The 12,782-nt window shown below is 45.0% G+C and overlaps 1 protein-coding gene across 1 annotated transcript in view; it reads right to left on the bottom strand.

Moving 5' to 3' along the window:
• LOC102020457 (aldose reductase-related protein 2-like) overlaps window positions 1–12,782 on the bottom strand; it is a gene marked incomplete in the record, with an annotated part of 178,080 nt that continues 165,298 nt past the window's right edge. The window contains 10 exon segments of the mRNA XM_013505015.1: window positions 1–351; window positions 1,278–1,360; window positions 2,081–2,164; window positions 2,683–2,764; window positions 3,185–3,291; window positions 3,561–3,683; window positions 7,884–7,961; window positions 8,858–8,974; window positions 9,595–9,762; window positions 12,336–12,547. Of these exon segments, the coding sequence (XP_013360469.1) occupies window positions 309–351; window positions 1,278–1,360; window positions 2,081–2,164; window positions 2,683–2,764; window positions 3,185–3,291; window positions 3,561–3,683; window positions 7,884–7,961; window positions 8,858–8,974; window positions 9,595–9,762; window positions 12,336–12,547 (1,097 nt within the window).

Genomic DNA, 12,782 nt, shown 5'->3' with positions numbered 1-12,782 from the left:
TTGGTTACTATTAGTATTTTTATTAGTTTTATCATTGTATCCTCAATGTTAGAAGAGTGCTTAGCATTTAACAAACATCTGCACAGATCGAGTAAGTGAAAACATTGTCACGAGTCACGCTTTGCCGTGATGTCTGCTCCTGATGGGTCACAGGCTCTCTCAGAACAGCACTGCCTACAGTCTGCCTGCAGTGAGCTCAGGTACAACACGGGTTCCGCAAAGCTTGGCTGAAACAGGTCTCACGGGGAGTGAGTTCCACACAGTGAGGAGACAGTATCCTTCCGGTCATCTAACCACGTCATTCAGCTTCAGTATTCAGCATCGAAAGGGTACTCCTCCAAACGCGCCATGCTGCAAAAGCAGGGCGAGACACAAAATGTTGGGCAAATGCAACAACTGTGCTCCGCTAGGCATTCTTCTCTGGTGCACTCTGCCATCTTTATGCTCTTTAAGTACATAAGTCAAATTATGTCCCTGCTCTGCTCAGAATCCCCTGATGGCTTCTGAGCTCATTTAGAGCTAAAATTAAAATCCCTCCAGTAGTCTGTACCATTCTGCCTTCTCTGAGCCCTTGATACCTCACTCTGACCTGATTTCTTCCAAATATTGTCCTCATTCATTCTGCTCCACCCTCACTGGCCACCTCACTCAAATGCTCTAAACACTTCACCTCAGGGCCTTTGCACTGGCTGCTGTCACTGCAAAGAATGTTCTTCCCCAAAAGGCCACATTCCTCATTCCCTTTGGGTCTCTGCTCAACTGACACTTTTACATCAAAACCTCCTCCAGCCCAACCCATCCCATACAGAGTATGAGTCTCACTGTGCCCCACTACTTCCTATCTTTTTCCCATTTTATTTTTCTGCCTAGCATTTGTTCCTGTTTTACAATATTTTGAGATGCTTGCATTAAGGGTATGGAAGCAGGGACTTTGTACAATGTGATATCCTAAGCTCCTCCAGAGTGCCCAGCAGGTAGAAAATTAATAATGAATTACTGAGGGAATGAATGAATGAATACTTCTGCCTTCCTCATACTGTTCCAGGTCTACATCCAGAAGTTCAACAGACAGCATTTAAGAAAGTGTCTTTCCTTATAAAGATTCCCCAAGGACTCCAATGCTAATTTTCAAAAAAGCCAGAAAATAGAAAAAAGCTAGATGCCTTCTAATCCTTCATTTAGAGAAAAAAGCTAGATGCCTTCTAATCCTTCTAGCTAATTCTGCACCACTCTGGAAAGACCCCTGTGATCCTTCTGCTTCATCCTGAACCACATACCCAGGTATAATACAGGACCTCCAGTTTCTGTTGAAGCTGAGGATGGTTGCCATCTCCTCATCACTCAATTTGAAGTCAAAGACCTGGAAAGGTGAGTTCAAAAACATCCTGAGCAATGCAATTCCTAGTTGGAATTAAGCAACTTGGGCAGGGAGTGACCTCCCATCCACAGCACACATTGGACAGATTTTCTCCCATCGTTTCCAGACTACAAATTGTTCTCTCAAGAACATTCTGCACAAGACAGTGTCACTTCCGGGCATTGTTGATGGCTCACACACCCTTTGCCCTTTGTCAATTCCTAGGCTAATGGAGCTGAGATGAATGACTTGCAGGTCAGTAATAGAAGCAATGTACTCATAAGGCTTGGTGTTCCAGCAGCAGGGAGACCAGCCACGTAGGTATTAAACTTCAGTGTGCACAGTGCCTGTGTTCCCTGAGAGCTGCATGGATTCCTCCAGAAGAGTTGTTCTTCCAGTATGTCCCCTTTGCCCTCTGCTGCTGGGAGGAGGATGTGTAGAATAGCACAGTGTGCTCTTCTGTGTGGCCTATGACCTAACTGCTCAAGGGCAACTGAGAGTCTTCTCAGTTTTATAAGACACTGCTGAGCTGATCTGACAGGGATCCTCTGGTCACTGCTGCCAGCACATCTTTGGCCCAGGATCAGCTCTTCTGAGGATAGTTCCCTGAACTAAGAGCTGAACGGAAGAGGGCAGGACCGACTCCTGGACAATACAGGAATGGCCTGGGCAGCCCTGTGCCCTACTCCTCTCAGAACACCAGACGACCAGCCAGGATCTCACCTGAAAGTTCTCAGTGATGCGAGCTGGTGTCACAGACTTGGGGATCACTGCCACATTCCTCTGGATGTGGAACCGGATCAGCACCTGTACGGGAAGGGGACACTGTGTTTTCACTCATCTACAAGGGCCCCTCCTAATGAGAGGGAAAAACTATCCCTGTAGCTCACGATGGTGTTAAGTACAACAGCTGAGAGTGACAGAGCACTTCACTGTTAGAGACACTTGTAGGTTCCTCTTATTTCCTCTAAACTGAGTTGCAACTCTATGAGCTTTTCTTTTTCAGTAATGAGGAGGGTAGCTTGGGCTTATAAGGCAGGGACATGGTGCAGCTGGCACCAGAACCCAGATCTCTGCCTTGTGGCTTCCTGGAAAGCTGGGCAGGAAGCTGATGGACAGATACACAGATATACAGATCCTGCTTCACTGATACACATTCTGTTTCTTGGAAATCCCAACAGACTTCAAGGAAGCACGTTTGTTGACTTCACTTTATAGTTTTTCCCCTCCAAGTGTTAAGAAAAATGAAGATAATAAGGACTAAAACCCAAGACTGGAAGAATGTATTGCAGGATTTAAAAAAACACACACCACGAACACTGTACCTGGGCTGTGGTTTTTTTGTGCTTTGCAGCAATCTCCTTAATCTTGGCATCCTCCAGTAATGAAGGGTCATCTGGCTTGGCCCTGGAGATAAGAGAGAAGGCTGGTGTGTGAGTCATCACCACAGTCACTAATGCAGACAGATTCACTCCAGTGACGGCAGCACGGCTAAAGGACACAGTGTTCTTTGCCTGTGACACACACAGGAGAACCTGAGAGCTATGTGGTCTTCCTATGTGGAGGTCCATGGGCACTGGAGCCTCAGTATTTTTAAAAGCCTGATCCAGCAGGAGGGCCACAACTGGAATATTCTCAGAGGGTTAGGTATGTTCTCTTTCTTTTTCTTAAATTACCATTTTCCCCACTGTAATCCTATCTGGGTGTGCCAAGTACACTGCCTTAGACAATGCTTTTCTTTCTGGTGCCTTATTGATTCAATATTAAGCAGCTGCAATACAATATTTTAAGTATATCCAGAGAAAGATGCCCCACTAAGAAGCCTACCAAGGTCTATCTGGAGAGCCCAGGGGGCTGTAGGCGGTGACAGTGATGCCCTTGGAGTGGCAGTACTGGATCAGCTTCTCCTGGGTGAGGTATGGGTGACACTCCACCTGCAAGAGTGAACAATCTGCATCAGTAGCGGAGCTGCCCTGCTTTTTGGGTGGTTCCTGGGGAGTTCTACATGCAAAAAGTCAACCAAGCACAGATCAAACACTTCCGATTGATCGACCTGCTAAGTTAGAGCTGGAGAGCTCTCTCCCACTTCCCCAAAGCATCCTCATCACTGAGGCCTGAGATGAGACTCAGGACACAGCACTGAACTTGCCTCCAATCACTTCAGAAGTAACAGGGCAGGCCCCCTTTACCATGCAGCATTTACCTGGTTAGTCACTGGTTTATATTTCAGACCAGGCTTGTTCAAGAGCCTTTCAATCTGGAAGTGGTTGAAGTTGGAGACACCAAGGGCTTTTACCAATCCCTCATCGACCAGCTCTTCCATGACCTGTCAGAGAAACAAAACCTGGAAAGTCATGGGAGGGGGCAACAGGGACACTGGCTTGGCCTAGAGCTGAGGGAGAAGTGGATCAAAGATCCCCCACAGGAGGGTTAGCTGAAACATCAGAAGGAAATTTCAGTTCATTGAGTAGTTACCCATGGTCACTGGTGTTTCATTTGGAGCAGCAGTAGGTCATGCAGCTAGATTGTGCCTCCATAAGGGAGCGTGTAGAGCTGAATTTGGATCTGCTTTCCCCACGTCTAGTTAAAACTGTGAGAGCTGCTTATTCCCAAGGGAGGGTATCTTTTTATAATTTTTTAGCCTGTAGTTGGAATGTTCTAAGTATGCCCAAAGAGACCATGTCTGGTAGCAGCAGTCCCAAATGCGTCATGTGTTTATTATTTACTAAACATCTAGTTGCTGTCCAGGAGTGGTCAAAATATAAACATATAAAATGTGCTTCTAGCTGCTGAGATTTTTTCACTCCAGGTCAGTGCTAAGACCTCCCTCTAAGGAGCAATCGGCCTCACGGTTGAAGCTGCCTCAGAGGACCTGACATTGGCATAGCATGAGAGCCAGGGAAGGCAAAGAGGGCTGGAATTCACCTCCAACCCAGCAAGACTTTACTGGAGAAGTATAAATGAGGTCCTGAAAATACCATGGAGAAAAAAGATAAAGCACAAACAGGAAGGCAGGAGCCAAGGCTTGGAGGCGGGGATAGGTAGGATGTGTTCAGGACACTTTATTCAGTGCTTCTCAACTGTGGCTGCAACTTGGAGCCTCCTGAGAGCTTTAGAAAAGACGGATACCCCAGCACCACTCTGAGACCTCTTAAGCCTTCTTTTGGGATGCAGCATAGGCAGTGGGATCTTTCAGATTCCTCTGGTGATGCCAATGCACGGCCAAAGTCAAGGACCACTGGGGTTGATGAGGAAGAACGTTAGGTGAAAGAGTTTAGAATTGCTGAGATCATGAGGTCCCTGGACTCCCTAGAGGTCAATGAGATAATATAAATGTTTTCCTGTGCCATGGAGCAAGTTTGGTTTGCATATTCGATTCATCTTGACTTCCTCATGCTTTTCCCAGCTCCTTTTTCTTTAGAGAGGCAGTGAGGTTTCTATTAAATTAGTTGTGGGTTCCCAAAACATTCAGTGATGACGTAGTCAATCCTGCCTGGCTCCAGTCATAGCCTTTGACTTGGTCATATTTTTAAAGTGCTTTATTTAATGATTATCCTTGTATTCATTCAGAGGATCTACTACAGCAGAAATCAAGCACATTTTACAGATGACTATGGCATAATTGCCACATTTAAATGAGAATCATGACAAAAGCAGAGTATAAATTGGGTGCAATAAACACTGGATACAGGCTAGTTTTCACAGCCTATGGTAAATTATTACTTAGATATTTAAGTGTTTCTGCTTTACCCGAGTAATATGTATGACAAAGCCCTCCTCTCAATCTAAGGTCCTCAATTTAATAGAAAAATGAGAGCTGGAGGCTGGAGATATAGCTCAGCAGTACAAGTGCCAGCCTAGCAAGCACAAGGTCCTGAGTTCGATTCCCAGTACCAAAAAAAAAAGAAAGCTGAAATCTGGGGCTATGCTGGGAGCCTTGCTACAAATTTCACACTTGGATCCTTGCACATTAATCATTGCATTGTTTATGAAACCATCAATCCTAAAATTTACTCCAACAAAGAAATGGGTCATGGCAGGAAAACAAATGTGTTTCTACATTTTACTTCTAGAATTCAAGTTCTTTTTCTCTTTTGCTGTACCAAGGATTACACCCAGAGCCTAGGCCTTCTAGGCAAGCTTTTTACCACTGAGCTACACACCAAGCCTTTTCAAATTTATATTCAGGATCTTGCTAAATTCCCATGCAAGGCTTGAACTTGTAATCCTCTTGCCCTAGACTCCTGAGTAACTGGGTTTACAGACCTTCTAGTTTATTTATTTACTTTGTGTGTGTATGTGTGTATGTGGTCCTGGGGATTGAACTCAGGGCCTTGTACAAACTAGGCAAGTGCTCTACCACTGAGCAACACCCCCAGCCCTCTAGTTTTTTTATAGTTGCTATTTTGCCATTTGCAAAGAAAAAGTAATTTGTTTTTCTTGAAGGGTAAGGCTTGATATATTTCTTTTTGTGACTAGATCAAGTGAGTATTTTTAATGCTTTGTGTGTTCATTAAAGTCAAAAGAATATGTAAGTGTAGAATAAAAACCTAGCATTTTCCAACTTGTAGGTTGAACCCTCTCAATAGCTTGTACGTTCATGGCGTTCTGCCACTTTCCGTGTATGAAGATACATGCAGACTTGACAAACTGACACTTTCCTAGGGCTTCCCTGAGAGTATATGACGCACTTCTATCTGTAGTCTCATGCTCACTTGATGATATTTCCACTCATTTATTTAGTAAGGCTCTTAATTACATAAAACTTTATTTTTTAAAATTATTGCCCATTTGGACCTGGCAACCCTAATAGCAAATGGCATATTCACCACGTTTAATGGTAACACTACAGATGGCTCCTTATTATTTTTAGTAGATTTTAGGGTTTTTGTCTTTTCCCTTTTTCATGCGACTAAGAGCTTCAAGATAACCTTTAAAATTCATCCATAGAAGTCCAGATTTTTTTTTTCTTATCCTTACTTGCAATAGGCTTTCTACAATTAGTGGAAAAGTTTAATGATTTACTTGTCAAGAAGAACCCCTTTCAAAAGTTCCAGGTTTGCCAACCTTGCAATGATGAGGTAATGGCTATTCTGATTCATTAACTTTTCCCTCAGCAGTTTTGCTATGTACATTTCCTCCTGCTAGTTGTCAAAGTCAAAGCAGAAAGAATACTATTCTCAGAGAGAAATACTTTTGAACGACCAATCCATAGGAAAGTTACACTTAATTCAATCATATCAAGTCCAAGCTCTTCCAAAAGGGTAGGCTTCATATAGTTTCAAGAGGCAAAACACAATACAACCTCAGGACCACCTGTGCCCTCAACAGACAGCTGACACAACCACATAATTGATTCTTGGGAGTGCTCATGTCACTTCATTAAGACTTGTTGACTTCGGGGGCTGGGGATTTAGCCCAGTGGCAGAGCGCCTGCCAGGCAAGCACAAGGTCATAAGTTCGATTCCCAGTACCAGAAACAAAACAAAAAACCAAAAGGACTTGTTGACTTCATTCATTTTGTTCTCTACTAATATTTGCCAGAGAAAACAGTGGAAAACAAGAAATTATCACAGAAAAATTTCCACACTATAACACAATTTTGAATGCAAATTATGGGAATCAGTCCATTATTTGATCTAAGCAGTGGGGCACGAGATCCCTGACATGTGGCTCTGTGTCACTATTTGCCAGGCAGGTGCGAAAGGCCTTGTGGTTGTACCTGTGAGCCAGAGAGACCTAGGTCCTGCACCTAGTCTCAGCTGCACTACACAGTGGCCACATAGCCTGATAGGTCACCAGCTTTTCTAAGTTTCAGTTATATCATCTGTAAACAGAGAAAGTAACACTCCCCCTCATAGGGTTAGATGATAAAAGAGCTCTATGATTCAAATTCTCAATATGTCAGCTATGTTAATCTTTAGGACAAGCTGGGCATGGTGGCACATGCCTGTAATCCCAGCACTCAGCAGGCTGAGGCAGGAGGATCATTGTGAATTCGAGACCAGCCTGGGCTACAAAGTGAGCTCAAGGCCAGCCTGAACTGCATAGCAAGACCCTGTCTCAAAAAGACAAAAAAAAAAAAAAAATTAAAAATAAACCATTTAAAAAAATCTTTATGACATCCTGAAGGCTATGTGTTATTGGTATGTATTATAAGATTTATTTTCAGATGAGGGAACTAAACTGAGGCTTACGAAAATAAATGACTTACCTTAGGTCACTAAGCTAATACCTTTGAACCTAGGCCCAGCATTTCCCCCTGGTTTCAAAACAGCATGTGTATCCTCCACATGGGGTTTATTATATTTCTAGTCTTGTTTGAGGACTTACTCTTAGTCTTCAAAATGCATATAGCATCAGGCAGACCTCAGCTCCAAATGTCATGAGGACAGAGAAGAACTGGAGAATAAGAGTGATGAAACCAGATAAAAAGCTCATGGGCTCTTTTATACCAGGATGGATCTCAAGTGTCACTGGAAGAAAAAGTTCTCTCCAAGCATGCTTAGAAGAAGCTTGAACCTACCTCCCATGCATCCAGGAATGTTACTTTACTGGAGAGGATATTGCCTTTATCGTCTCTGGGGATCAGTTCCTTCCCGGCCTGTAAGTGCAGAACCATAAGCTTACTGGAATCTCCATCTGGTCACCCGGTCCTGTTAAACAAGGCTTCAGGATCCTAACTTGTGCTAAACACTCACCTTGCTAACTATTTTGGGAGGCCCTGGAGAACACTCTTCCAGGAAATAAGCTTCGGTAAAATCTCTGTATCATCTACATTGGTATTTAAATCTTTCCATTTTAGAAAACTGCTAGATTGATTTTTAAAGCGCATTATTAGCACACTGTAGAAGCCCTCATCATTGCAATGGATGCTAATGTCATATACCTAGGCTCCATATAAATTTGGGGACAAACTTTAATTTCTAGGCCACTAGGTAAGGGTTAGAGCTCAAAGGTTGTGTTTGGGGGAAGACATTAACTTTTATCCTTGCAGCCTCCACAAGCCTGGATTAGCTGTCACAAGGGGACAGGGCTGGGAATTCACAACCCTCCCACTTCTCAGGAGCAGGTAAGGAGCAGAACCCTGGGCAATGAATTTGCTGCTTTTTCAGGGAGTACTGGCGACCTTCCAGTTTCAGTCACATTTGGGGTTTCACCCAGAGGCTGGTCCCAGGGTGCACTTTGTTTAACAGGTGGGTTGGGCCGTGACAGTATTATGCAAGAAGGTTGAAAGAGTTCCCCGGAAGGGACCACTGGGCACGCAGTCATGGCAAAGGCAATGTGGCAGTTGTAGCTTCTCGGGGCTGCCCCAAATCTGTCTCTCTCAGATGTACCCACAGAAGATGCATAGGCACAGCTGTCCTCCCAGACCAGTGTCTGCTGCTCTGCATAGGAGCTCCTGCTTATCTTACCCCATGTTCCAGCCCTGGCACAGCTGCTATTTTATGCCATCTTTTGGCTCCGCAGCCCAAGATTGAGGCAGGGAGTAACTCAAACCTGAAGTCCCTGTGGAAAGTGAATGAGGTAGACGTCCAGGTAGTCCATTTTCAGGTCCTTCAGGGTCTTCCGGCAGGCCTCCTTCACCAGGCTTCTCTCAAAGAACGTGGACCACAACTGCGGAGTACAACAAGGAAGTGAGAGAAGGAAGAAGAGAGGGCCACACCGAACTCCCGCTGCCTGCTTTGAGAGTTGCAGCCTGATCTAACCTGACAAAAGGCCATTTATAGCAAAGTTCACCCAGGTATGTGATGAGTATGATGGGCCACCAGTGCTCAGCACATCACTGATATTTGTAAGTGTTGCAGGCAATTTACATTTCTAACACCCTTAGTATCCTATCTGTTTCTTTGGTTTTTTAGCATATGAGGCCACTGATTAAACATTTGTGTACCTGAATTATTCCTTTCCTCAGCTGCCAGCTCTCTGAGAGCAGGAATTGTGTGTAGCTTTTTACATTTCAAGCATTCTCACGCCCTTGGGAGCAGATGGCCCTTTTATGTACACTCAGTATCCCAAGGCTCCCAGATCCCAAGTGACAACTTTACAAGGAGTTCATCCAGATGTGGCCATGGCACACCTGTCCCACCAGATGTATGCTTGTATTCAGGCATGGGATAAAGCCAGAGTTAGAGATCCGAGCACACAAGGCAGGCCATTGAGGTCTTGGTGCCCACCCCATCCAGATACTCCCACCTGCCATGAAATCACGGCTTCCCCATGTGGGCCGCATGTACCTTGCTAACAATGAAGAGGTCCTCCCGCCTCACAAGCTTCTCCTGAATCATCTCTTGGATGGCTTCTCCCACCTCATTCTCGTTCTGATAGGTGTAGGCGCAGTCGATGTGGCGATATCCTGCATGGATGGCTGCTTTCACGGCTTCTTTGACTTTGCCTGGGGGAGACTGAAAGGCAAGTGATAAACTGATAAAACCATTAGATGCTCTTACCCCACGGCCCCTCCACTGGGATGGATGCAGCCCATTGTCTCCAAACCGAGGCTCACTGGGTCCCATTTGCCAGTGACACCTGGGAGACAAACACTTTGGAAAACTTTTCAAAAGCAAAGAAAAAGAAAAGAAAGTTATGCTTAAGAGTTCATGCTTATCCAAGATAAAAGTCAATTCCTTCCAGTCCAGGCAAACCTTCCATGTCCCACTTGGTCAGGAGAGGCAGGCCGCTGCCACAGCAATCTGCTGAAGGCCAGGCAGCAAACTAGACTCTGGAGCAAACAAATGTAGCTGTCAGACCGCAGATGGTGATAAGGAGGCGGGAAATGGTCTTCCTAGGATGAATCTGAGCTCTACCACATAGCAGATGTAGAGGCCTGAGCAGGGTGCTCCATCTCTCCAAGCCTTGCTTGAAAAATAGAGTAAGAAGAGCCCAGGTCTCATGAAGTCCTTGTGATGCTCGCTTGCTACAGTGAATATACAGTTTTCCCCTCATCACCTGACATCCAGTAAGGCTCAGTAAGTGCAATCACTATATAATTATTGTTTCTGAACTCAGATGTCCTCAAGGAAAAAAGAAGAAGAAAGCACACTGGAATTACCACATTCTGCTCTAACCTTGCAAAGCCAATGAGAAAAGAACTGATCCGCATCTGTAATCCCAGCTCTCTGGGAGGGTGAGGCAGGAGAATCACAAATTTGAGCACAACCTGGGCACCTTAGCTAGACTCTATCTCAAAATAAAAAATAAAAAAGTGCTGGGGATATACCCATAGCTTAGTGTGAAGGCCCTGAGTTCAATCCCCAGTATGGCCAACCCTCGGCCAAAATCACAACAGACAAAAAATTCACACAAAAAAAAACTTCACAAGAATTTTATCAGTTGTGAAGTGAAAACATTTCAAAGAGCATAAAACAGAGAGCTGGGTGTGGTGGCACACGCCTATAATCCCAGCACTCAGGAGACTGAGGCAGGAGGATCATTGTGAGTTCAAGGCCAGACTAGGTTACTTAAGGAGTTCAAACCAGCCTGAACTACATAGCAAGACCCTGTCCCCCCACCCAAAAGAAAACAAAACAAAGCAAAACAAGAGAGAGAGAGCAGGGTGTGGTGGTGCACGCCTGTAATCCCAGCACCCAAGAGGCTGAGGCAGGGGGATGTTATGAGTTTGAGACCAGCCTGGGCTACAAAGTGAGCTCAAGGCCAGCCTTAACTGCACAACAAGACCCTACCTCAAAAAGACAAAAAACAAAACAGAGAGAGAGAAAGATACAGGTATTCCAACTCTAGCATGAGAAATTTTTGTGGGCAGCCCAGAAGCACCCCAGGATCCCCCTCCTAACCAGAAATATGTGTAAAGCCCGTAAAATTGTTCCATCATGTACCTTAAAAACAGCTCATGTCACAACCTGCGCATCTACATTTGAAATTCTGATAATTAGTTTCTTCAAAATTTATCCATGATGAGCACATTCATGAGAGATCTGGAAGTAGGAATTACTTATTGCTTGTATAAGATTTTAAGGTTCTGATTTGGGGACAATCTTGCTGTTTAAGAAAAGAGGCTGAGACTGCATGCATCAGGCATTGATATGCTCACTCAGAAGAGCCAAGGATAAATCCCAACACTACAGGACTCCAGTGCTGAAACAAGGAGGGATTTTACCCTCCCCCAGGGGAAAACATGAAGGTCAGGGCAGAGCAGGTAAGAGTGGAGGGAGATAGCCCACAGAAGAGGCCCAAGGGTGCAGAGAAGCAAAATACAAAGATGGTTCCTGAAAACTTACCACTGCGGCTCACAGGGTGCTGGGGTGTGTGTCAGATAAACACACAGCTAGGGCTCTCTCTCAACAGAGCACCCCATGACCAGCCCAGCCTCTCTTGGCCTCAGTACTTCTCAGAATTTAATATGCATGGGAACCATATGGCGATGTAAATGTAGATGCTGATTCGGTAGCAAGGGCTGGGTCTGAGATTTTACATTTCTAGCAAGCACCCCATCAAGACCGATGCTGCCGGTCGCATTCCCACAGCTAGGGCTGCAAGCGCAGGGGGCCAGGGCTTTCTTTCAAAGCTCTGCATCTTCTCTCAGTCACTCTGCCAGCTACACTAGATTCTAAAATGGTGCAGAGGAACTCTCAGCCCTCGGGCACTACTAGGTCTTCCAGGATGAATCTGAATTCTACCACATTGCAGATGTTCTGGTCTGGCCAGATTCCTCTGTCTGCTCAGATTAACACCAGGGAGTTTCAGAGGAAATGACTGCTGATCAAGTAACTTCCCCCGAACCAAACTTTTTTTAAAAGCCTAAATCCTGCTTGAAACTTGAAACTTGCTGGAAAAGCTGTCACGATTGCTCAGAAAGGCCAGGAAAGGCTGTGGAACAGCCCTGAGAATGGAAAATTACTTGGATCTCAGTTCTAGAGCTGAATCTCATTTCCCCAAACCCTGGCCTGAGTAGAGGCAGAGAAGAAAACAGGACCAAAATCCCCGTAGGGAAGCAGGGGCCCTTGATTTGCATATTTACCTTCCAAGTACCCAGGCCCACAATGGGCATCTTGGCTTTGGTGCTGAGCTCCAGGAAGGTGGCCATGGTTGGTGCAGAGGCGCTTGTGAGGGAGCAGAAAGATGTCCCGTGTCCTAGTGAAAGTGACTGGCTTCTGGCTGCAGGGGAGGAACCGGAATCAGAAGCAGGCACTAGAGGAGGAAGTTCATCCCAGTCCTTCGTAAGATTGATTACTGTAAACAAAGATTAGAGATTTTCTTCACTACAAAACGCATGCGTTACTTTGTGAGTGACACTTAGGGGTTTGTCAGTCTAAATAACATGCAGATCAAGAATCTCTGAGATGAAGTTTATGTGAGGATGAACATTGCAGTGAGAAGCTGCATGTCATGGTGAACTCTGTGGATATGCAAGGTGGGTGGGACCCAGGACGTTTCCTAGAACAAAATGAGGAGGATTATTTGAACT

This window comes from Chinchilla lanigera, unplaced genomic scaffold (genome assembly GCF_000276665.1).
Source record: "Chinchilla lanigera isolate Chin_1 unplaced genomic scaffold, ChiLan1.0 scaffold00093, whole genome shotgun sequence".
Classification (NCBI taxonomy): Eukaryota; Metazoa; Chordata; class Mammalia; order Rodentia; family Chinchillidae; genus Chinchilla; species Chinchilla lanigera.
The sequence above is the reverse complement of the archived record's forward strand: the minus strand, read 5'-3'. Positions and strand labels throughout refer to the sequence as shown.